Source organism: Procambarus clarkii, chromosome 11, assembly GCF_040958095.1.
Source record: "Procambarus clarkii isolate CNS0578487 chromosome 11, FALCON_Pclarkii_2.0, whole genome shotgun sequence".
NCBI classification, from domain to species: Eukaryota; Metazoa; Arthropoda; class Malacostraca; order Decapoda; family Cambaridae; genus Procambarus; species Procambarus clarkii.
This window is the reverse complement of record NC_091160.1, coordinates 39,767,333-39,790,526: the sequence shown is the minus strand read 5'-3', so window position 1 is coordinate 39,790,526 and position 23,194 is coordinate 39,767,333. Positions and strand designations below refer to the sequence as shown.

The following is a 23,194-nucleotide window of genomic DNA, read 5'->3' as shown; positions in this document are numbered from 1 at the left end:
CCGTGCCACCTTTTTGGGTGGCTTAATCTTAATCAATCTGGTTCTCTTGTATGGGAATGGAACTGCATGGCTCTCGCCTCTGTGGGGGGGGGGGGGGGGTGGGGGGCGTCTGTGTCACCCAGCACCTGCCGTGCACGACATTTATCTACCGAAAGGGACAGCTTCTTCTTGAGAATAGGTGCAGTTTGCATGAAGGGTTTACCCTCCCGATGACTGCACCAGGACAAATGTAGGGAAACGCGTAGACGTTAAGGAGGAGAAGAAAGTCAAAAGTGTTGGATGTGGCGGGCCGTAGAGAGAGGAGTGGCGACGGAAACAGATGTGGAAGTGGCGACGGAAACAGATGTGGACGTTAGAGGGAGTCGACTCCCCGCACCGTAGGGCGGGGTGTCGAGTGCACGGCGGCAGCTGAACCACGCACGGCGTAGCGGTGCGCGCAAGACGTTAACTAATATTTTTCCGGGAACTTGTATATCGGAAAGCGCAAGCAGTACGCTTCCCAAATCACCCACAAGTCATCTGGCAGCCGGCCACCAGGCGGTGCCCTCGGCTGAGACATCTTATCTGGCACCCTATAAACAAACTCCTTCACCCGCGACACCCAGACAGTGGACGAGCTCCACGTGATCGGAAGCACCCGGGCATCCCGATAAGGGCCCAACACCGGAACCCCACAGGGCACGACCCCAGTCGGGACTAGGCTTCACCCAGACCGGGGCAATGAAGGAGGGGGAACCGCAGGGGATGCAGGCGCGGCATCGGCCCCACCACAGGGCACAGGAGCCGTTCAGGCCCCCCGGCGCACATCTTTCCGCAACACCACGACGAGGTCCCGATCATCAGGGGCAACCCCCCCCCCCCACTGCGGGGATCCAACAGCAGAAGACGCAGGAGGGGGGCACAGGTAGCAACTTCGAAGCCCCGCACAGCACCAACATCCACGGCAGGGGCGCCAGAGTATCATACTCCTCACCTCCTCCCAAGGCACACCACGAAGGGGAGACACACTCCGAGCCCGCCGAGAACGTTTCGAGACAGGCCGCACCACACCACTCCCTGCAGGCACAGCCACCATCTTTACATCCACACAGGTCACACCAGCACCGTCCGAAGAGTCCACAGAGGCCACATCACCCACACTGTCCACATCATCCAGGGAAACAGCCTCAGAGCACCGACGCGCACGCCTCTGCAAAGGGACGGAAAGAGCAGAACTACAGTCGCCAACACACACGTACAGACACGGCAGGTACCTCTCCCTGTCGAAGCCCTCCCTCCAATACAGCAGAACTCGCGTCCCCGGGAGTCGGTATCACATCCACAGGCGGGGGCGGGACATGAACCTCCACCGGGACATCCTGTACTAGATGCAGCTCAGGCGACGGCCCAACACACACACATCGGCTCAACAACCCCAGAGGCCACAGCAGTCACCAGACGTGTCGCACAGGCCGTAGAACTCGTCTCAACAGGGGTAGCAGCAGACAGGCAATCAGGCGCCTCAGGCACAGCACCCACTCTGTCCTCAGAACCGGCCGAATGCAACAGGGGCGGAAAATCCTCCACACGAAAAACATGCACCCTACCAGTTGCACGCTGCAGCCTACCTTACCTTACCTTGAGGTGCTTCCGGGGCTTAGCGTCCCCGCGGCCCGGTCGTCGACTAGGCCTCCTGGTTGCTGGACTGATCAACCAGGCTGTTGGACGCGGCTGCTCGCAGCCTGACGTATGATTCACAGCCTGGTTGATCAGGTATCCTTTGGAGGTGCTTATCCAGTTCTCTCTTGAACACTGTGAGGGGTCGGCCAGTTATGTCCCTTATGTGTAGCGGAATCGTGTTGAACAGTCTCGGGCCTCTGATGTTAATAGAGTTCTCTCTCATAGTACCTGTTGCACCTCCGCTTTTTAACGGGGGTATTCTGCACATCCTGCCATGTCTTCTGGTCTCATGTGATGTTATTTCTGTGTGCAGGTTTGGGACCAGCCCCTCTAATATTTTCCACGTGTAAATTATAATGTATCTCTCCCGCCTGCGCTCAAGGGAGTACAGAGCCAGATGACCCTCGTGACCACACCGCAACCCGTTCTCGCAAATTTAATAAGTCAATATTGACTTATTAAATATGTCCATAGGTGACATACTTAACATAATAGATACCCTTAAAAAGATTCATAGAAAACACCGACCTTACCTAACCTATTTATTTATTTATTTATTTATGCATATACAAGAATGTACATAAGGAATGTGAGGATACAAATATGGTAATTACAGTCTTGTAAAGCCACTAGCACGCGCAGCGTTTCGGGCAGGTCCTTAATCTAAGAAAATTTTAAGGAGGTAAATACTTGCAAAATTTATAGACAAAAAAATGATAACATTACATGAAATGAAAAAAAAGATGAGAGAAAATTGTAGGTACAGTATATTAAAGCACATAGGTAGCTAAGATTGATTGCAATGACAACTTGAATGGTAGTTGACAAAAAATAGGTAGGCACAATACAGCAGAAACAATATAAGATTGATTGCAATGACAGCTTGAATATGGTAGTTGACAAAAATTGGTAGTCACAATACAGCATATGGCTAGCACATAAAAGAAGACAGCAATGAACACAATGATAAGGTTGTTTGATATTACATAAAAATTAGGAGATTGGGTAACACTAGGTACAGAGCAAATTTAAAGCTCAGTGTAGGAAACTAAGAAGATGAAGTTAGGTACTTTTTGGTTTTGCTTTTAAATAAGGCAAAAGTTTTACAGTTTTTCAATTCACTAGGGAGTGAGTTCCATAGACTAGGTCCCTTAATTTGCATAGTGTGTTTACACAGATTAAGTTTGACCCTGGGGATATCAAAGAGATATTTATTTCTGGTGTGGTGATAATGGGTCCTATTACATCTGTCCAGGGAGAGTTTCATAGCATGGTATGCATTTAAGAACAGGGTTTTGTAAATGTAGTTGACACAAGAGAATGTGTGGAGGGAGTTAATATTTAGCAAGTTTAAGGATTTAAACAAGGGAGCTGAGTGTTGTCTGAAAGCAGAGTTAGTTATTATTCTGATAGCAGATTTTTGCTGTGTGATGATGGGCTTAAGGTGGTTTGCAGTGGTAGACCCCCATGCACAGATACCATAATTAAGATAGGGGTAGATTAGTGCATAATATAGTGAGAGGAGAGCAGAGTTAGGAACATAATATCTGATTTTGGAGAGTATACCAACTGTCTTAGAGGCTTTCTTAGTTATGTGTTGAATGTAGGTGCTGAAGTTGAGTCTCTTGTCTAGGAATAGGCCAAGAAACTTGCCATCATTTTTATTACTGATGTTAATGTTGTCTATCTGTAGCTGAATTGCATTTGATGATTTGCTTCCAAATAAGATGTAGTAAGTCTTTTCGATGTTTAATGTTAGTTTGTTCGTTGACATCCATAAGTGGACTTTTTTTAATTCATTATTCACAACATTATTTAGTGTATGTGGGTCAGGGTGCGGGAGCCGTCAAGCGTACCAACACAGAGCCCGGCAACGACCTTGTTCCACCAAACACTTAACACCGTCCCAAATCGTTCAAAACAGGAGGTCAAGAAGTCGTCCTGAAATTCGAAGGGGGCACCATGCACCGCCACAGACGTCAAGGTGACACTTAAGATTCACTACCTTAACAGAACCAGCAGTATCAGGGAGATGGTAAACACGCCCCTCACACCGCTCGAGGAACGCCTGAAAGGCAGCCTGGAGGCGGGACTTGACCACAGCACGGTTGCCCTGAAGCAGCTGGATGCCCACCAGGTCCGACAGCTGCACATGAAGCACGTCCACCAGGGCGACACCAACCAACGAATGGTCCACCGGCACCGTAAATGCCAGACCAGGGGACAAAGTCCTCTTCACTGGAGGGCGAGAAGTCCCCATGGCTAAGTCAAACGTCACCCTGTCAGTGGCAAACCACCACCAGCAGGGCAAACCAGCAATCACCCAACGTAAACACGAGCCAGGAGCGGAGAGACCTCAGGAACGTCCGACCTGGCCGGTGGTCACCACGCAACTCAAAAGGCACAGCAGTTTCTTTTTTCTTCATCGTATAACCCGATGCCCGAAACGCTTTGCGTAATAGTGGCTTTAGGCATTGTATGTACTAGCTCTACCTATAAGTCAACCAATCTTTGTAAAAATTTCTTGTATGTATGTACCTTACCTAAATAAACATTTATTTATTTATTTTATAACCTCCGAACTTAAGAGTTATTGTTGTTGTTGATGATGTAGGGGCGACGAGGATCGTGGGATGGGATGCCCGGCGTACCCGTGGAGGGCGAGGGTTGGTCTCGTCTAGGGGAACACCGTGGCCCTGGAGGATGCCACGGTGCCTCCCCAGGTGTGGTCCACACGCACCAGCACCAGGTTGTACAGCTGGATCGCCGTGTAAGAAAAGGAACAAGTATTTAGAAGAGAAGAGGAAGAATACATCTAAGCCATGATGTATCTGCAAAAGGTGATTATTTATTTATTTATAAGAAGGTACATTGGGTTGTGGAAAGCACATACGTTGGTGATTGGGTGGTAGATTCTAACAAAGCCACTAACACTCGTAGATAGTGTTAGTAGATAGTAGATAGTGTAAGGGTGTCAAGGATAGTGAAACATTTTAAATGTTTCATCAAGATTTGTGGAGTTCATGTGGATTTCTTTGTAAGTCTTCAGTATCATTTTCACCTTTGCTTTCTTTGTTTTAACCAATGCTTCAGAGAATTTCATGTATACATACTACATCTACTGTAGTCCTTTGTCTGAAGACTTTTTCCCATCTCCAGAAATGTGAGCAAGTTAGTAATGCAGGATTTATTTTGAATAAAATCATGTTGATTTTACTTGTGTACTGTGAGATGGTGAATGATTCCCACCCTTGATAAGCAATGTAACTTGCTTAGTCAAATACATTTTGGGGTTCAGTTCCTGAGCCAACTATGTGCTTCCGGAACCTTTCCCCTGCTACCACAGGATGGGTATGGGGTGCATAATAAATCAACTAAACATTCTAACTATACAGAAAGCTTTAATAGAAAATGGTGATTTATGTAATAGTAATAATAAAAATTTATTGTATTGGGGGACAGGCAGCAGGGTATATATACTTGTGAGGCTTATTTCAAGTTCCCCCCCCCCATCCCCTCCACCCCAGGTCAAAATACTGATCCTCCTCAGGATGTAACCCTACAACAAGCTGACTAACTCCTGGATACCTATTTAGTGCCAAGTGAACAGGAACATTAAGGAATCGGAAATGCACCTAACCATTTCTGTCCCAACCTGGATTTGAACCCAGAATTCTCGATTGCGAGATGAAAATAAATCTGACTGTGCTACTGGGATCCTTCATTTGATAATACACAATTTCGTATTTGCACAGTATTGATAAATATGGATTTGAAGATGTCTCCACTTTGGACCAGTTTTTGTCTGTTTATCAGTACAGTACTGTATTGTGAAATCAAAACTTTATTTCTGAAATTAATAACTAAACCTGTACTACTGTTAATACAGTAATTGCTGTATCAAAATTTAATAATTTTTTGTCTATATCTGTTTAATATCTTTAATTTATAATTGCTTACTATGTACTGTTGCAGTTTTCAGTTTCCAAATACAGTATCAAGTAATAACTGTCAATCCTTTCTTAATTCTCTCCATCAACTCCTAATTGTTATATTGTCTCATTTGGTTTTACGAATTAATCCATAAGTTTATACTGTATGTGGTTTTTGTAATGCTCAAAACGCTTTGAATATTAGTGGCTTTAGGCAATGTACTTGTGTTACTTATGAATCCTCTACTGTTCTTGTGGTGTCTTTGTACTCTTGCCTAAATAAATATTATTATTATTATTATTGAGAAATGCCTTACATTTCAGGAATCATTAAACAGTAAAAACATGTAAAATTTTATTCAACATGTCTTCATTACAAATAGAATTTAATACACTATAAGATAACCATATAAATGCATATAAACAATCTATAACACTCATACAGCTTTATCTTATCTGACCAGAAGCACACACCAACCTTAGCAACAACCACACAGCACACCATCTGGTATTTACACCATAATGCACTTATGCTTAACTTTATATAATACTGCTGTAGATTCAGATACTGTATATGTGATATCTGAAAAGCTACAGTATATAGTACAATAGTTTACAGATTATACAAATGCAGTATATTATTGTATTTAGTGCTTTTTCAGAATATCAATTGTATAATTTTACTGTATAAACAAAATTTGGCTCTTTCTGGTGGGGCTCTCATTGCTCCTCAGGCTTGATACCACTATTCCTTAGTCAACACACCAGGCCTCTAAGACCAATCAGTTACCTACCAGGAACCAGAGCCAGAATGGCTCGCTCTATGACATGAGGGAGCATGTCATGGCTGGCCTAGGTCACCCTAGGCCAGCCCTTCCAGAAAACCCCAGGGTCAGGAACACTAAAGAAGGCAAATGGCAACTAAGGACCCCTTAATTACCCTTTGCAACTATCCAGGAGTTGCAAAGGGCAATTATTTGGGTTTCCTACCAAGGAAACCCATTTCTCTTTGATGTTTCCCCAATCTTTAATAGATGAGACAAATCATCAACAAGGGAAGCACAGAAACCCGAGGCTAAATGCAAAAAAAAAGAAAGTATACGGCAGCCTTGAACATAAAGTAATTCAGGACTAAAATAGAGACCTTAGGTAACCTGAACTGTCATCTGGTGGTTGTCAGGTTAATAACTTCCTTCAAACATGCGCTTGTTTGATTGTGCCAATGCTTTTTGGCGAGTTATTCCTAGTGTTGTGCTTAATCTCTGATGCCCTGTTCCCCTCACCTTGTAGAGTGAACCAGATTCTGGTTTTGATTCCTAATGGTGATTGTTGGGTCTCAGAGGTCTGGTATGTTGGGCTAAGGCTTGGTGGCACCAGAGTTAACCTTGAGGCCCCATTGAGAGAGTTCATCCCAGAACAGTACAATTTTCTTTTAAACCAAGTCTTTGTATTATAGAGTTTTTCCATGAAAACTATCTTCTCCCCATAAGAGAGTAGATAGACAATGCAATTCATCTATTTGTTCATACATAACTAATGCAAAATCAGTTATACACGTGCAAATGTTATGAAAAATTACAGTACTGTATGTATGCTGTTTGCATTCACCTGAGCAAGTACTTTTAAATACACGTTGGGCCAATCTGTTGACCACTCCTGCCACAGTTATGTTGAAAACAAACTGCAAACATTGATTGGTCACAATACAGAATGAAGCTTATCATGGTCCAATTGATAGTGTATTTGCTCAAGGAGTTCAGGGGGCAGGTTCGAATCCGTTGTACAGTCTCAAGAATCATAGCCATAATAGATATATCACAGATTATATTTTGCTCAGTCAATGACATCATTTGCAAAAGAGAAGTCAGAATCTAATACTCTACCTCCCAGAGAGTGAAACTGATAGTTCTCACTTCCGAGAGAAACATGAACTACTACATTCTATAACATTGCACATGAAGCTGACACGAGCAAAAAAGAGCGGCTATGGTTGAAGCTAAGGACTGGCATTGCTGGTCTCAAAATATCTCTTATATTCGCGTAAGGCGCATAAATTTATGTCTTGGCACACCTGAAGGCCTCGCACAGATGTCCTAAGTTACTGTTCACCAATTTAGCTTAATATGTACCAAAATAACCAAACCCGCGATTTCTTATCCAGGCTTCATTCTTTTTATTTTTACTAATTAAAAGAGAAATGTTTCTCAGACATGAAGTTATTTTCATGCATCAGTCATTTCAGTAACTTCTTAATCCATTCAATTTAAATAAATAAATAAATATACTAGTAATATATAATACGCAAAATTTAAGAACAGTACAGTATTTACAAATACCAACTGATGTAATAGTCTCTAGTGATGTCCTGTAGTAAAGTACAGTACTCTTATTTTTTGGCCTCGGTGTGACATTAGTTAATTCTCACTGTTTTCTACACTTTCAAGTTAAGGTAATTATCAGGAGACGGCGCAGAGGCATTACGAGTACTATATATAGCACTTGGAAACAATACAAGGATAAAGATTTGTGATAGGACGGAGGAAAATAATAGTGTCCAACCACTTGGATGGTTGGGGATTGAACACTGACCTGCTAGAAGCGAAATCGTTGTTGTACCATCCAGTCCAAGTGGTTTGGACACCTACACTTTCAAGAGTCTAATAACTTTTGTATTAGCACCAGATTTAATTAGATATCCCGTATTACTGATTAGATCTGATTTATTTATATGTAAATCTGGACATCTGTGTGAGGCATTCAGGGATGTAATATAAGCATATATATTGGTGACTCCTAAAGGAAGACATAAATGATATGAAGGACTTAAACTTGAGGAATATGCATGTCCTTGAAAACTGCATTCTTGACCAAGTGGTAACCTATCCTCACCTGACAAATTGTCAAAGGTGCCTGCAAACTGGCCTACCGCTACACCAATTGGAACTTGACTCTGATAGTCAGTCAACAGATGTGTATGGTGTAATACAAATTGGACAACTGGCACACAAATGTGTATGGTGTAAAACAAGCAGGGCAACTGGAACACAGATGTGTATGGTGTAATACAAGCAGGGCAACTGGCACACAGTCTCCGTGGTGTAGTGGTAAGACACTCGTCTGGCGTTCCGCGAGCGCTATGTCATGGGTTCGTATCCTGGCCGGGGAGGATTTACTGGGCGCAATTCCTTAACTGTAGCCTCTGTTTAACGCAACAGTAAAATGTGTACTTGGATGAAAAAACGATTCTTCGCGGCGGGGATCGTATTCCAGGGACCTGCCCGAAACGCTACGCGTACTAGTGGCTGTACAAGAATGTATCAACTCTTGTATATATCTACAAAAAAAAAAAAAAAAAAAAAAACAGATGTGTATGGTGTAATACAGCTGACACGTGTGTGGTGCAATACAAGCAGAACAACTGGCATGCAGATGTTTATGGTGTAATACAAGTAGGACAACTGGCACACCGATGTATATGGTGAAATAAGAGCATGACAGGTATCTGATGTATATGGTGATATACAAGCAGGACAAATGATACACAGATGTATATAGTGTAATATAAGCAAGACAATTGACACGCAGAGAGTGAGTGAGTGAGTGTGTGTGTATTCACCTAATTGTGCTTGTGGGGGTTGAGCTCTGGCTCTTTGGTCCCGCCTCTCAACCGTCAATCAACAGGTGTACAGGTTCCTGAGCCTATTGAGCTCTATCATATCTACACTTGAAACTGTGTATGGAGTCAGCCTCCACCACATCACTTCCTAATGCATTCCATTTGTCAACCACTCTGACACTAAAAAAGTTCTTTCTAATATCTCTGTGGCTCATTTGGGCACTTAGTTTCCACCTGTGTCCCCTAGTGCATGTGCCCCTTGTGTTAAATAGCCTGTCTTTATCTACCCTATCAATTCCCTTGAGAATCCTGAATGTGGGGATCATGTGCCCCCCTAACTTCTGTCTTCCAGCGAAATTAATTTAATTCCCGTAGCCTCTTCTCATAGCTCATACCTCTCAGCTTGGGTACTAGTCTGGTGGCAAACCTTTGAACCTTTTCCAGTTTGGTCTTATCCTTGACTAGATATGGACTCCATGCTGGGGCTGCATACTCCAGGATTGGCCTGACATATGTGGTATACAAATTCTGAATGATTCTTTACACAAGTTTCTGAATGCTGTTCTTATGTTGGCCAGCCTGGCATATGCCGCTGATGTTATCCTCTTGATATGGGCTGCAGGGGACAGGTCTGGCGTGATATCAACCCCCAAGTCTATTTCTCTCTCTGACTTGAAGAATTTCATCTCCCAGATGATACCTTGTATCTGGCCTCCTGCTCCCTGCGCCTATCTTCATTACATTACATTTGCTTGGATTAAACTCTAACAACCATTTGTTCAACCATTCCTTCAGCTTGTCTAGGTCTTCTTGAAGCCTCAAGCAATCCTCCTCTGTCTTAATCCTTCTCATAATTTTGGCATCGTCAGCAAACATTGAGAGAAATGAATCTATACCCTCCAGGAGATCATTTACATATATCAGAAACGAAATAGGACCGAGTACAGAGCCCTGTGGGACTCCACTGGTGACTTCACGCCAATCTGAGGTCTCACCCCTCACCGTAACTCTCTGCTTTCTATTGCTTAGGTACTCCCTTATTCACTGGAGCACCTTACCAGCTACACCTGCCTGACTCTCCAGCTTATGTACAAGCCTCTTATACAGTACTGTGTCAAAGGCTTTCCGACAATCCAAGAAAATGCAGTCCGCCCAGCCTTCTCTTTCTTGCTTAACCTTTGTCACCTGGTTGTAGAATTCTATTAGGCCAGTCAGGCAAGATTTACCCTCCCTGAATCCATGTTGGCAATTTGTCACGAAGTCCCTTCTCTCCAGATGTGTTACTAGGTTTTTTCTCACGATCTTCTCCATCACCTTGCATGGTATACAAGTCAAGAACACTGGCCTGTAGTTCAGTGCCTCTTACCTGTCGCCCTTTTTGTATATTTGGACCACATTTGCCATCTGTGTAATTACTGTGTAGTAATTACCTAAGTGTAATTACCTAAGTGTAGTTACAGGATGAGAGCTACGCTCGTGGTGTCCCGTCTTCCCAGCACTCTTTGTCATATAACGCTTTGAAACTACTGACGGTCTTGGCCTCCACCACCTTCTCACTTAACTTGTTCCAACCGTCTACCACTCTATTTGCGAAGGTGAATTTTCTTATATTTCTTCGGCATCTGTGTTTAGCTAGTTTAAATCTATGACCTCTTGTTCTTGAAATTCCAGGTCTCAGGAAGTCTTCCCTGTCGATTTTATCAATTCCTGTAACTATTTTGTATGTAGTGATCATATCACCTCTTTTTCTTCTGTCTTCTAGTTTTGGCATATTTAATGCTTCTAACCTCTCCTCGTAGCTCTTGCCCTTCAGTTCTGGGAGCCACTTAGTAGCATGTCTTTGCACCTTTTCCAGTTTGTTGATGTGCTTCTTAAGATATGGGCACCACACAACAGCTGCATATTCTAGCTTTGGCCTAACAAAAGTCATGAACAATTTCTTTAGTATATCGCCATCCATGTATTTAAATGCAATTCTGAAGTTAGAAAGCATAGCATAGGCTCCTTGCACAATATTCTTTATGTGGTCCTCAGGTGATAGTTTTCTATCTAGAACCACTCCTAGATCTCTTTCTTTATCAGAATTCTTTAAAGATTTCTCACATAATATATAGGTTGTGTGGGGTCTATGTTCTCCTATTCCACATTCCATAACATGACATTTATTAACATTAAATTCCATTTGCCAAGTGGTGCTCCATATACTTATTTTGTCCAGGTCTTCTTGAAGGGCATGACAGTCATCTAAATTTCTTATCCTTCCTATTATCTTAGCATCATCAGCAAACATGTTCATATAATTCTGTATACCAACTGGTAGATCATTTATGTACACAATAAACATCACTGGTGCAAGAACTGAACCCTGTGGTACTCCACTTGTGACATTTCTCCATTCTGATACATTGCCTCTGATTACTGCCCTCATTTTTCTATCAGTCAGAAAATTTTTCATCCATGATAGAAGCTTACCTGTCACCCCTCCAATATTTTCCAGTTTCCAGAACAACCTCTTATGTAGTGTGTGTGTGTGTGTGTGTGTAATTACCTAAGTAATTACCTAAGTGTAGTTACAGGATGAGAGCTACGCTCATGGTGTCCCGTCTCCCCAACACTCTTTGTCATATAATGATTTGAAATTACTGACGGTTTTAGCCTCCACTACCCTCTCACTTAACTTGTTCCAACCGTCTACCACTCTGTTTACAAAAGTGAATTTTCGTATATTTCTCCGGCAGCTTTGTTTCGTTAGTTTAAATCTATGACCTCTTGTTCTTGAAGTTCCCGGTCTCAGGAATTCTTCCCAATCAATTTTATCGATTCCTGTTACTATTTTGAACGTAGTGATCATATCGCCTCTTTTTCTTCTATCTTCTAGTTTTTGCATATTCAATGCCTCTAACCTCTCCTCGTAGCTCTTGTCCTTCAGTTCTGGGAGCCACTTAGTGGCATGTCGTTGCACCTTTTCCAGTTTGTTGATGTGCTTCTTAAGATATGGGCACCATACAACCGCTGCATATTCCAGCTTTGGTCTAATAAAAGTCGTGAACAATTTCTTTAGTATTTCTCCATCCATGTATTTAAAAGCAATTCTGAGGTTAGAAAGTGTAGCATAGGCTCCTTGCACAATGTTCTTAATGTGGTCCTCAGGTGACAGTTTTCTATCTAGAACCACCCCTAGATCCCTTTCTTTGTCAGAATTCTTTAAAGATTTCTCACATAATTTATAGGTTGTGTGGGGTCTATGTTCTCCAATTCCACATTCCATAACATGTCATTTATTCACATTAAATTCCATTTGCCAAGTGTTGCTCCATATACTTATTTTGTCCAGGTCTTCTTGAAGGGCATGACAATCATCTAGGTTTCTTATCTTCCCTGTTATCTTAGCATCATCAGCAAACATGTTCATGTAATTCTGTATACCAGCTGGTAGATCGTTTATGTAGACAACGAACATTACCGGTGCAAGAACTGAACCCTGTGGTACTCCACTCGTGACATTCCTCCAATCTGATACCTTGCCTCTGATTACGGCCCTCATTTTTCTGTCAGTTAGTAAATTTTTCATCCATGTTAGTAGCTTACCTGTCACTCCTCCAATATATTCCAGTTTCCAGAACAAACTCTTATGGGGAACTCTGTTGAAAGCCTTTTTTAGGTCCAGATAGATGCAGTCAACCCAACCATCTCTTTCCTGTAAAATCTCTGTGGCTCGATCATAAAAACTGAGTAAGTTCGTTACACAGGATCTTCCAGATCGAAAACCATACTGTCTGTCTGATATTATATCGTTTTCCTCCAGGTGTTCTACCCATTTAGTTTTAATTATTTTTTCCAATATTTTGACTATTACACTTATCAATGATACAGGTCTATAATTAAGGGGTCTTCCCTGCTTCCACTTTTGTAAATTGGAACTACATTAGCCTTTTTCCACACATCAGCTACAACTCCTGTAAACAGGGATGCCTGAAAAATCAGTTGAAGTGGAATGCTGAGCTCAGGTGCACATTCTCTCAGAACCCATGGTGAAACTCCATCTGGACCAACTGCTTTGTTCTTACTTAGCTCCTTGAGCATTTTTTCCACTTCGTCTCTAGGCACCTCTATGTGCTCTATGTTGTTCCCTGGAATTCTTATTGTGTCTGGTTCCCTAGAGATTTCATTTTGTACAAACACACTTTGGAACTTTTCGTTTAGTGTTTCACACATTTCCTTTTCATTTTCCGTGAATCTATTTCTCATTTTCAACCTCTGAATATTATCCTTTACCTATAATTTGTTGTTTATGAATTTATAGAATAGACCTGGTTCTGTTTTACATTTGTCTACAATCCCTTTTTCAAAATTACTTTCTGCCTCTTTCCTCACTGCCATGTAGTTGTTTCTCGCATCTTTGTATCGCTGTTATGTTTGGGGGTTTGGCCTCTTCCTGTATTGATTCCATTTTTGTGTCTTTTGGTCTCTGGCCTCTCTCGCAATTTCTATTGAACCAATCCTGTTTCCTAGTTCTGCATCTCTGTTTTGGTATAATTTTTTTTGTGCCTTTATCATATATTTCACAAAACTTGACATACATCTCATTCACTTCCTTGCCTAGCATCAAGTCTGTCCAATTATACTCACTAAAAAAATTTCTAAGGTCGCCATAATGTCCTCTCCTGAAGTCAGGTTTTTCAACCTCCTTATTTTCTTCCAGATTATAACGCATTGCATACTTTATTCCCAAAAAGACATGGTCACTTTTACCCAAGGGAGAAAGGTACTGAATGTCAAATATTTCTTCCTCCTTCCTGGTAAATATCAAATCTAGCATGGAGGGAACGTCCCCTTCCCTCATCCTCATAGCTTGTTTAACATGTTGATACAAGAATGTTTCCAGGATGAGGTCTACAAATCTATAGGTCCAAAAATCTTCTGTTTTAGCTTCATATGCTTCCCAGTCTATGGATTTCAAGTTGAAGTCACCGACTATCAACAGTCGTGATCTATTGTTATCCGCTCTCGCTATAATCTCTCTCATTATTGTTATAAGACCTTCTCGTTTACTATCTAGCTCCTCCTTTGACCATGTGCTGCCTGGCGGTGGACTATATGCATTTATGATCATCCTCATGGCAGATCTCTAGTGCTATTATATCAACTTCTTGTGGATTGGCAGTCATTATTTCCTTCACCTTTAAGTGTTCTTTCACCAGCACAGCAACGCCACCGCCTTTCCTAATTTTTCTGTCCCATCTCCAAATTGAGTAGCCCCTTGGGAATATGACCTTATTTAAAATAACATCTTCAAGTTTTGTCTCCGTGAGTGCAACAATATCTGGTGTCTGCAGCTGTATTACATCACTTAACTCCGGTATCTTCGATCTCCCTCCATCTATGTTGGTGTATGCAATCTTCAGGAACTTGTTCCCCCTCTCCTTATTCTTCACTTCCCCTCTCTCTATTGATTTTGTTGGTTTGCCTTTATGTACCACTTTACTGGTCTGCCTACCCCTATCACTTTGTAGAAAATTTACACACACACACACACACACTTTGTGTATGTGTGTGTAATTACCTAAGTGTAATTACAGGATGAGAGCTACGCTCATGGTGTCCCGTCTTCCCAGCACTCTTTGTCATATAACGCTTTGAAACTACTAATGGTCTTGGCCTCCACCACCACCTCACCTAACTTGTTCCAACTGTCTACCACTCTGTTTGCGAAAGTGAATTTTCTTATATTTCTTCGGCATCTGTGTTTAGCTAGTTTATATCTATGACCTCTTGTTCTTAAAGTTCCAGGTCTCAGGAAATCTTCCCTATCGATTTTATCAATTCCTGTTACTATTTTATATGTAGTGATCATATCACCTCTTTTTCTTCTGTCTTCTAGTTTTGGCATATTTAATGCCTCTAACCTCTCCTCGTAGCTCTTGCCCTTCAGATATGTAATTACCTAAGTGTAATTACCTAAGTGTAGTTACAGGATGAGAGCTACGCTCGTGGTGTCCCGTCTTCCCAGCACTCTTTGTCATATAACGCTTTGAAACTACTGACGGTCTTGGCCTCCACCACCTTCTCACTTAACTTGTTCCAACCGTCTACCACTCTATTTGCGAAGGTGAATTTTCTTATATTTCTTCGGCATCTGTGTTTAGCTAGTTTAAATCTATGACCTCTTGTTCTTGCAATTCCAGGTCTCAGGAAGTCTTCCCTGTCGATTTTATCAATTCCTGTTACTATTTTGTATGTAGTGATCATATCACCTCTTTTTCTTGTGTCTTCTAGTTTTGGCATATTTAATGCTTCTAACCTCTCCTCGTAGCTCTTGCCCTTCAGTTCTGGGAGCCACTTAGTAGCATGTCTTTGCACCTTTTCCAGTTTTTTGATGTGCTTCTTAAGATATGGGCACCACACAACAGCTGCATATTCTAGCTTTGGCCTAACAAAAGTCATGAACAATTTCTTTAGTATATCGCCATCCATGTATTTAAATGCAATTCTGAAGTTAGAAAGCATAGCATAGGCTCCTTGCACAATATTCTTTATGTGGTCCTCAGGTGATAGTTTTCTATCTAGAACCACTCCTAGATCTCTTTCTTTATCAGAATTCTTTAAAGATTTCTCACATAATATATAGGTTGTGTGGGGTCTATGTTCTCCTATTCCACATTCCATAACATGACATTTATTAACATTAAATTCCATTTGCCAAGTGGTGCTCCATATACTTATTTTGTCCAGGTCTTCTTGAAGGGCATGACAGTCATCTAAATTTCTTATTCTTCCTATTATCTTAGCATCATCAGCAAACATGTTCATATAATTCTGTATACCAACTGGTAGATCATTTATGTACACAATAAACATCACTGGTGCAAGAACTGAACCCTGTGGTACTCCACTTGTGACATTTCTCCATTCCGATACATTGCCTCTGATTACTGCCCTCATTTTTCTATCAGTCAGAAAATTTTTCATCCATGATAGAAGCTTACCTGTCACCCCTCCAATATTTTCCAGTTTCCAGAACAACCTCTTATGTGGAACTCTGTCGAAAGCCTTTTTTAGGTCCAGATAGATGCAGTCAACCCAACCATCTCTTTCCTGTAATATCTCTGTGGCTCGATCATAGAAACTGAGTAAATTCGATACACAGGATCTTCCAGATCGAAAACCATACTGTCTGTCTGATATTATATCATTTCTCTCTAGGTGTTCTACCCATTTAGTTTTGATTAGTTTTTCCAATACTTTCACTATTACACTTGTCAATGATACAGGTCTATAATTGAGTGTGTGTGTGTGTGTGAGAATGAGAGATTTATTTATCTATCTATCTTGCACTGGTTCTGGACAGTATAATGTCACCAGAGGAACACATAAAGGACATTTTGTGAGAAGCATATGCTGTACTTTCCAACTTCAGAATCGCTTTTAATTACATGGATGGTGAAATACTAAAGAAACTCTAAAGCCCTCGAGTGCATGGGAAAATTGTGTAAAATCCTGGTTTGTGTCTCAGAGACGCTGCAGGATCCAAGTAAATTCAGTAGAATTTCTAGAGGCAATTCTTATACCATGTCGTAGCTCAGTCGGTTAAAGCAGCGTCTGGGATGTTCTCGGATGTAGGTTCAAATCCTCGTCACGGCCCTTGTGGATTTGTTCATTTGATGCATCACGCTATTGTGATTTCTGTGTGTAGTGTAGTGTAGTTTGCTTAGTATTGAAAGCAAAGGTCAACAAACTGATCGAAACTGTGAACGCCAAGAAATCCGGATTCCACCTGCCAAAGATCCTTGGCAACTAAAGAAACTGTTCATGACCCTTGTGAGAAGTTACAGCCCCGCTCCTGTGCCAGGTAAGTCCACAACGGGCTCACATAGCCCGTGCTACTTGGAACTTTTTGTTCCAAGTAGTGAATCTTAAAAGCAACAACGACCTTTGTGAGACCAAAATTGGAATATGCAGCAGTTGTGTGGTGCCCATAGGTAAACTGGAAAAGGTGCAAAGACATGCTACAAAATAGCTTCCAGAACTGAAAAACAAGTTATGAAAAAAGGCTAGAGGCATTACATCTGGCAAAACTAGAAGATAGAAGAAAGAGAGGTGATACTGTATGATCACTACTTATAAAATAATAACAGGATTCAACACAACTGACAAAGAGGAATCCTGAAACTAGCAACTTCAAGAACAAGAGGTCATAAATTCAAGTTAAGGAAACAACGGTGCCAAAAAAAAAATACTCTATATATATTAGAAAGTTTTCGTTTGCAAACGGTGGTAGACCTTTGACACAAGTTAAGTGAGAAAGTAGTGGGGGCCAAAAATGTCAGTAGTTTCAAAGCATTACATGACAGTGCTGGGAAGACGTGACAACACGAACATAGTGTATCCTGTGCTTGGATAACTACGCTTAGGTAATTACAGATATGTATTGTATTACAATTAGGACAACTGACTCCCAGATGTGTATGGTGTAATACAAGCAAGACAACTGACTCACAGATGTGTATGGTGTAATACAATTAGGACAACTGACTCCCAGATGTGTATGGTGTAATACAAGCAGGACAACTGACTCCCAGATTTGTATGGTGTAGTACAAGCAAGACAACTGACTCACAGATGTGTATGGTGTAATACAAGCAAGACAACTGACTCACAGATGTGTATGGTGTAATGACTCCCAGATTTGTATGGTGTAATACAAGCAGGACAACTCACAGATGTGTATAGTGTAATACAAGCAGGTCAACTGACTCTCAGATGTGTATTGTAATACATACAGGTCAACTGACTCTCAGATGTGTATTGTAATACATACAGGACAACTGGCATACAGTTAATACAAGCAGGACAACTGGCACACACCTGAGACCATAAAGACACAAACAGGACACATGGGTGTCTGTCATTACAGCTGTCATTATCAGTTATTTCTAATTCTTCTGATCAAGAATTCACTTTTCAAACAAACCATAAATTATGATCCCATGAAATTATTCTCTACAGATAACACATACCAAACCAGTACCTTGGTGACAAACCTTCAACCGAGCTGTCGTAAACCAACGTTAAGACTACAATATATAGTTTACATGTGAATGCTTGTGGGCATATAAAGCTTTAGATACATATACCATAGCCTATATATCCAGGAAACACAATATTATTATTTACATTCATAAAGAAATTTATTTTACACATTGCAGAAGCAATCTGCATAATAGTTTGCCTATGGCTTATATATATAATTTGGTTAATAGCCTGGAAAAGGTATTCCAATACTGTTTAATACTTATGTTACACTTACTGTAGAACACCTGCACTACACCTGGTATACAGCTCTGTACAACAATCAAACACTTGTTTTACTTTTGTACACTAACTGCATGAACATAGGCCAAGGTCCGTCATAAAGTTATGATACTATTGTCACCATACAGACTTTCACTTTACATTCTACATCGATGAAATTCCATTTTAAATTTGTTGGGTATCAGTCGACTACTTTTCCAAACATGTGAAGATGGCAGTGATGTTAACTTAAGATCAAATCAGGTTGATCCTTACATTAGTGTAAGATCTAGCAATGATACCACAACCATATCACCCATAACTTCATCCCAGAACTCTGGTGTTGCTAATACTATACCAGCTATAATCATTCTAAGGAAAATGCGTGTTTTCATTTTTTTTACATGACTTTGAACTAAGTAGGACAACACTATGAACCAAGTAATAATGTACTATCAACACCACCCTGTTGGCACTCTGATTTACACAAGACTGATGCACTTCCATCCTCAATTTACTTGCCAGCTTTGCTCGACACAAAGCATATAACACAGATGCTAAACACTTTCTCTATCGCAATATAACACTTGTTAACATGGCTACTGGAAAATATTAATACAGTATCAATAATATCACATGATATTCATTACATTTTAGACATTATTTATAAATGTACATAGTGATGTTGAAACATTTTATACTGACTTTTCATTCACACACTATATGTAGGTAAATATATATATATATAAACTAGACAGTTGTAAGCATATACACCAAGTGGTATTCCAGATACAGTTCAATGCAAAAGCTAAATTTGAAAACCATTAAATGCAAGGGTTGATATGACTTATTGCTGGTGAGATCTAAAGGGTAGACCCTATCCCATTCATCACTGATCAGGTAACAGAATAAAGATGATCCCACCCTCCTCTGTGTCTCAATCCTTGGCCAGTATTCGGCAGGACACCACTAATCAGGCACCAGAATATGGTAGACTCCATTCACATAAATTATTATAAAGTCAATATTAGAGCATGAGTTTTATATTTGCGACAATGTAGACATGTGCTCAAAACAAGTAGTGTACAGTACTCGTGTGTCCTGGGTACTGGACAGTGGTCATGTTTCCACGGTACTGGACAGTGCTCATGTTTCCACGGTACTGGACAGTGCTCATGTTTCCATGGTACTGGACAGCGCTCATGTTTCCACGGTACTGGACAGTGCTCATGTTTCCATGGTACTGGACAGCGCTCATGTTTCCACGGTACTGGACAGTGGTCATGTTTCCACGGTACTGGACAGTGCTCATGTTTCCACGGTACTGGACAGTGGTCATGTTTCCACGGTACTGGACAGCGCTCATGTTTCCACGGTACTGGACAGTGGTCATGTTTCCACGGTACTGGACAGCGCTCATGTTTCCACGGTACTGGACAGCGCTCATGTTTCCACGGTACTGGACAGCGCTCATGTTTCCACGGTACTGGACAGCGCTCATGTTTCCACGGTACTGGACAGTGGTCATGTTTCCACGGTACTGGACAGCGCTCATGTTTCCACGGCACTGGACAGTGGTCATGTTTCCACGGCACTGGACAGTGCTCATGTTTCCACGGCACTGGACAGTGCTCATGTTTCCACGGTACTGGACAGTGCTCATGTTTCCACGGTACTGGACAGTGCTCATGTTTCCACGATACTGGACAGTGCTCATTTTTCCACGGTACTGGACAGTACTCATGTTTCCACGGTACTGGACAGCGCTCATGTTTCCACGGTACTGGAGAGTGCTCATGTTTCCATGGTACTGGACAGTGCTCATGTTTCCACAGTACTGAACAGTGGTCATGTTTCCACGGTACTGGACAGTGGTCATGTTTCCACGGTACTGGACAGTGCTCATGTTTCCACGGTACTGGACAGCGCTCATGTTTCCACGGTACTGGACAGCACTCATGTTTCCACGGTACTGGACAGTGCTCATGTTTCCACGGTACTGGACACTGCTTATGTTTCCACTCTAATAGTCAGTGACCTCAGTATCACAATGCATAATAATAAAATTGCATATATCTCATTGTAATACTGCATGTAATATATACTGATTTATGTACCCAACATAATGTGTAATGTATCATTACCTGAAAAGGAAGATATTGTACAAACAATAAACAAATTATTGCATAAATATATATAGTATATTACTTTATTTGATGGAACCATCTGCAAAACTTTATGGCAGTTTGCTGTAGCAATTAAAAAAAATCTTGGCAGATTGCTGACTAATGACAGATATCATATTATTGTATTATTGGCATATTCACCCGAGTGTACATTGAAAGCTAACTACAGCATTAATAAGTATTTGTCTTGCTTATGACTTGCCCATCCTCAACTTGCTGAGGACTGCTGGTCTAACAAGAGAATGAAGCGAGTTTATTATGGGGTATGCTAAGTACCACCAGAGTACCCATTTATGTAATTTACATGTTTAAGGGTATTGTATTTAAAGTCAAATTTTTAAGCATCATACTAAGGAAGGGTGCTAACCAGTAAGCAAATTTACAAGCTAGTGCATATGGTATGTTTTCAGAGTGAAATTTCTAGTACAGTGGTACCTCAGTTTTTGTATTTAATCCGTTTCCAGAGATGGTACAAAACCGAAATGAATTTTCCCGTAAGAAATAATGTAAATTGAATTAATCCGTTCCACACCCCCAAATACATTATCTAAAAAATACATTTTATACAGCATAATACTCTTAGGTACCTTACCTCTATTGAGGACTCTTGTTGGCATATGGAAGACAGTAAGGAAGTAGAGGTGTTATTGTTTGGAAGGGGGAGTCCCCTTCCATTATAACAGCAGTGATGACATTTCTGGGATACTCTCTCTCTCTCTCTCTCTCTTACATCTTGCAAGCATACCACTAGAACCTGGTTGTAGCTCACTACTTGCTTGTCTTACTAAGAATCTGTCTAAAGAGACTTGTTTTTCCCTACATTTTAACACTTGTCTATAGTGAGACATCACATTGTTCCACTATGAATGATCTCGTTTTCCTCTATTGTCATCCTCACAACTATTTTCGTAGGTTGAACATTACCACTGACTTTCTTGGAACCCATGGCATGATATAAAATAAAAACTTTTATGTTCAGAAACCAAAAAAGCCCAAAAACAATGAAATTCTTCACAAAGAATTCAAATGTGATCATCACTAGGTGGGATACATTGATAAACTGAAGCGCCACGTGCTCGGTGGACCTGCACATATATAAACAAACTCCGAAAACTGAGGCAAACAACAGGTACCGAATCAAATTTTTCAAAGAAATTGAGTACGAGAACCGAAAAATATGAAAACGGGCATACGAAAACAGAGGTTCTCCTGTATATATGCAATTTATATACAGCACTGTATATGCATAGGTGTGTATTTGTGTGTAATTATCTTACTGTAGTTAAAGAATGAGAGCTATGATCCTGGTGTCCCATCTTCTTTATAATCCTTGTCATATGCTTTGCAGCTTTTGATGGCTTTGATATCAACCACCCTCTCTTAAACTATTCCAATCATCTTCAACTCTGCTTGCAAAAGAAATATTTTCATACATATTTTCAAATTTTTTTTTTCTTAGCTTGAATCTATAGCCTCTATATAGGGAGCCGGTCGGCCGAGCGGACAGCACGCTGGACTTGTGATCCTGTGGTCCCGGGGTCGATCCCGGGCGCCGGCGAGAAACAATGGGCAGAGTTTCTTTCACCCTATGCCCCTGTTACCTAGCAGTAAAATAGGTACCTGGGTGTTAGTCAGCTGTCACGGGCTGCTTCCTGGGAGGTGGAGGCCTGGTCGAGGACCGGGCCACGGGGACACCAAGAGCCCCGAAATCATCTTAAGATAACCTCTTGTTCTCGAAGTTACAGATTTAAAAAATCCTCCTTGTCAATTTTCTCAATTCATGTTGTGATTTTATATGTGATTGTTTTCTCTCTTTGTTTTTTATATTTAATAGCTATGGCACATTTAATGCCTCCAGACTCTCAATATAACTCTTTTGTCTTAGATCCAGAAGCCATTTTCTAGTTTACTGATATGTTTCTTATTATAAAGAGACCACACAATTGCTGTGTATTCTAATTTTGGTCTCAGATGTTGAGAACAGTTTGTTTATTATTTCTCCAGCCTTGAATTTATAGTGATTCTGACATTCACAAGAATTCAGGCTCCCTCTGCTTAGTGTAAGCCTCTCTCAACATTTTCGATGTGATCCTCTGGTGTTATTTTATTATCTAGACCCACTACTAATCTTTCTTTGACATCTTTAGCATCATGTCCCACAATGTGTAGTGTGTGGTCTGTTTTCCCTTATTACACTTACATAATATTCATATTGAAAAATGCCATCTGCCATGTGTTGCATCATTCACTTATTTTGTTGCTCATTTTGTAGGACATGGGTCATCTAGGTCTTTTAGTCTCCCTAAGAACTTAGCATAATTTATAAACATATTTGTATCATTTTTTTACTTCGGGTAAATCATTTACATAGCCAATGAATATCACTAGTACTGGTCAATGAATGTCACTATTACTGAGCCAAATGGGACTTCACAAATGACATTTCTCCAATCTGATTCAGTGCCTCTAATTTGCTCATTATTCTTCTGGTGTGTTCCAACTTTCCAAAA

At 41.0% G+C, this 23,194-nt stretch overlaps 1 protein-coding gene across 1 annotated transcript in view; it reads left to right on the top strand.

Moving 5' to 3' along the window:
* The window catches only part of LOC123758361 (uncharacterized), a 28,110-nt gene that overhangs the window by 236 nt on the left and 4,680 nt on the right, over positions 1 to 23,194 (top strand). The window contains exons 2-3 of the mRNA XM_069323053.1: positions 727 to 4,499; positions 5,187 to 6,099. Coding sequence (XP_069179154.1) covers positions 727 to 1,732 — 1,006 coding nt within the window. The 3' untranslated portion in view covers positions 1,733 to 4,499; positions 5,187 to 6,099. The remainder of the gene's footprint in view (positions 1 to 726; positions 4,500 to 5,186; positions 6,100 to 23,194) is intronic.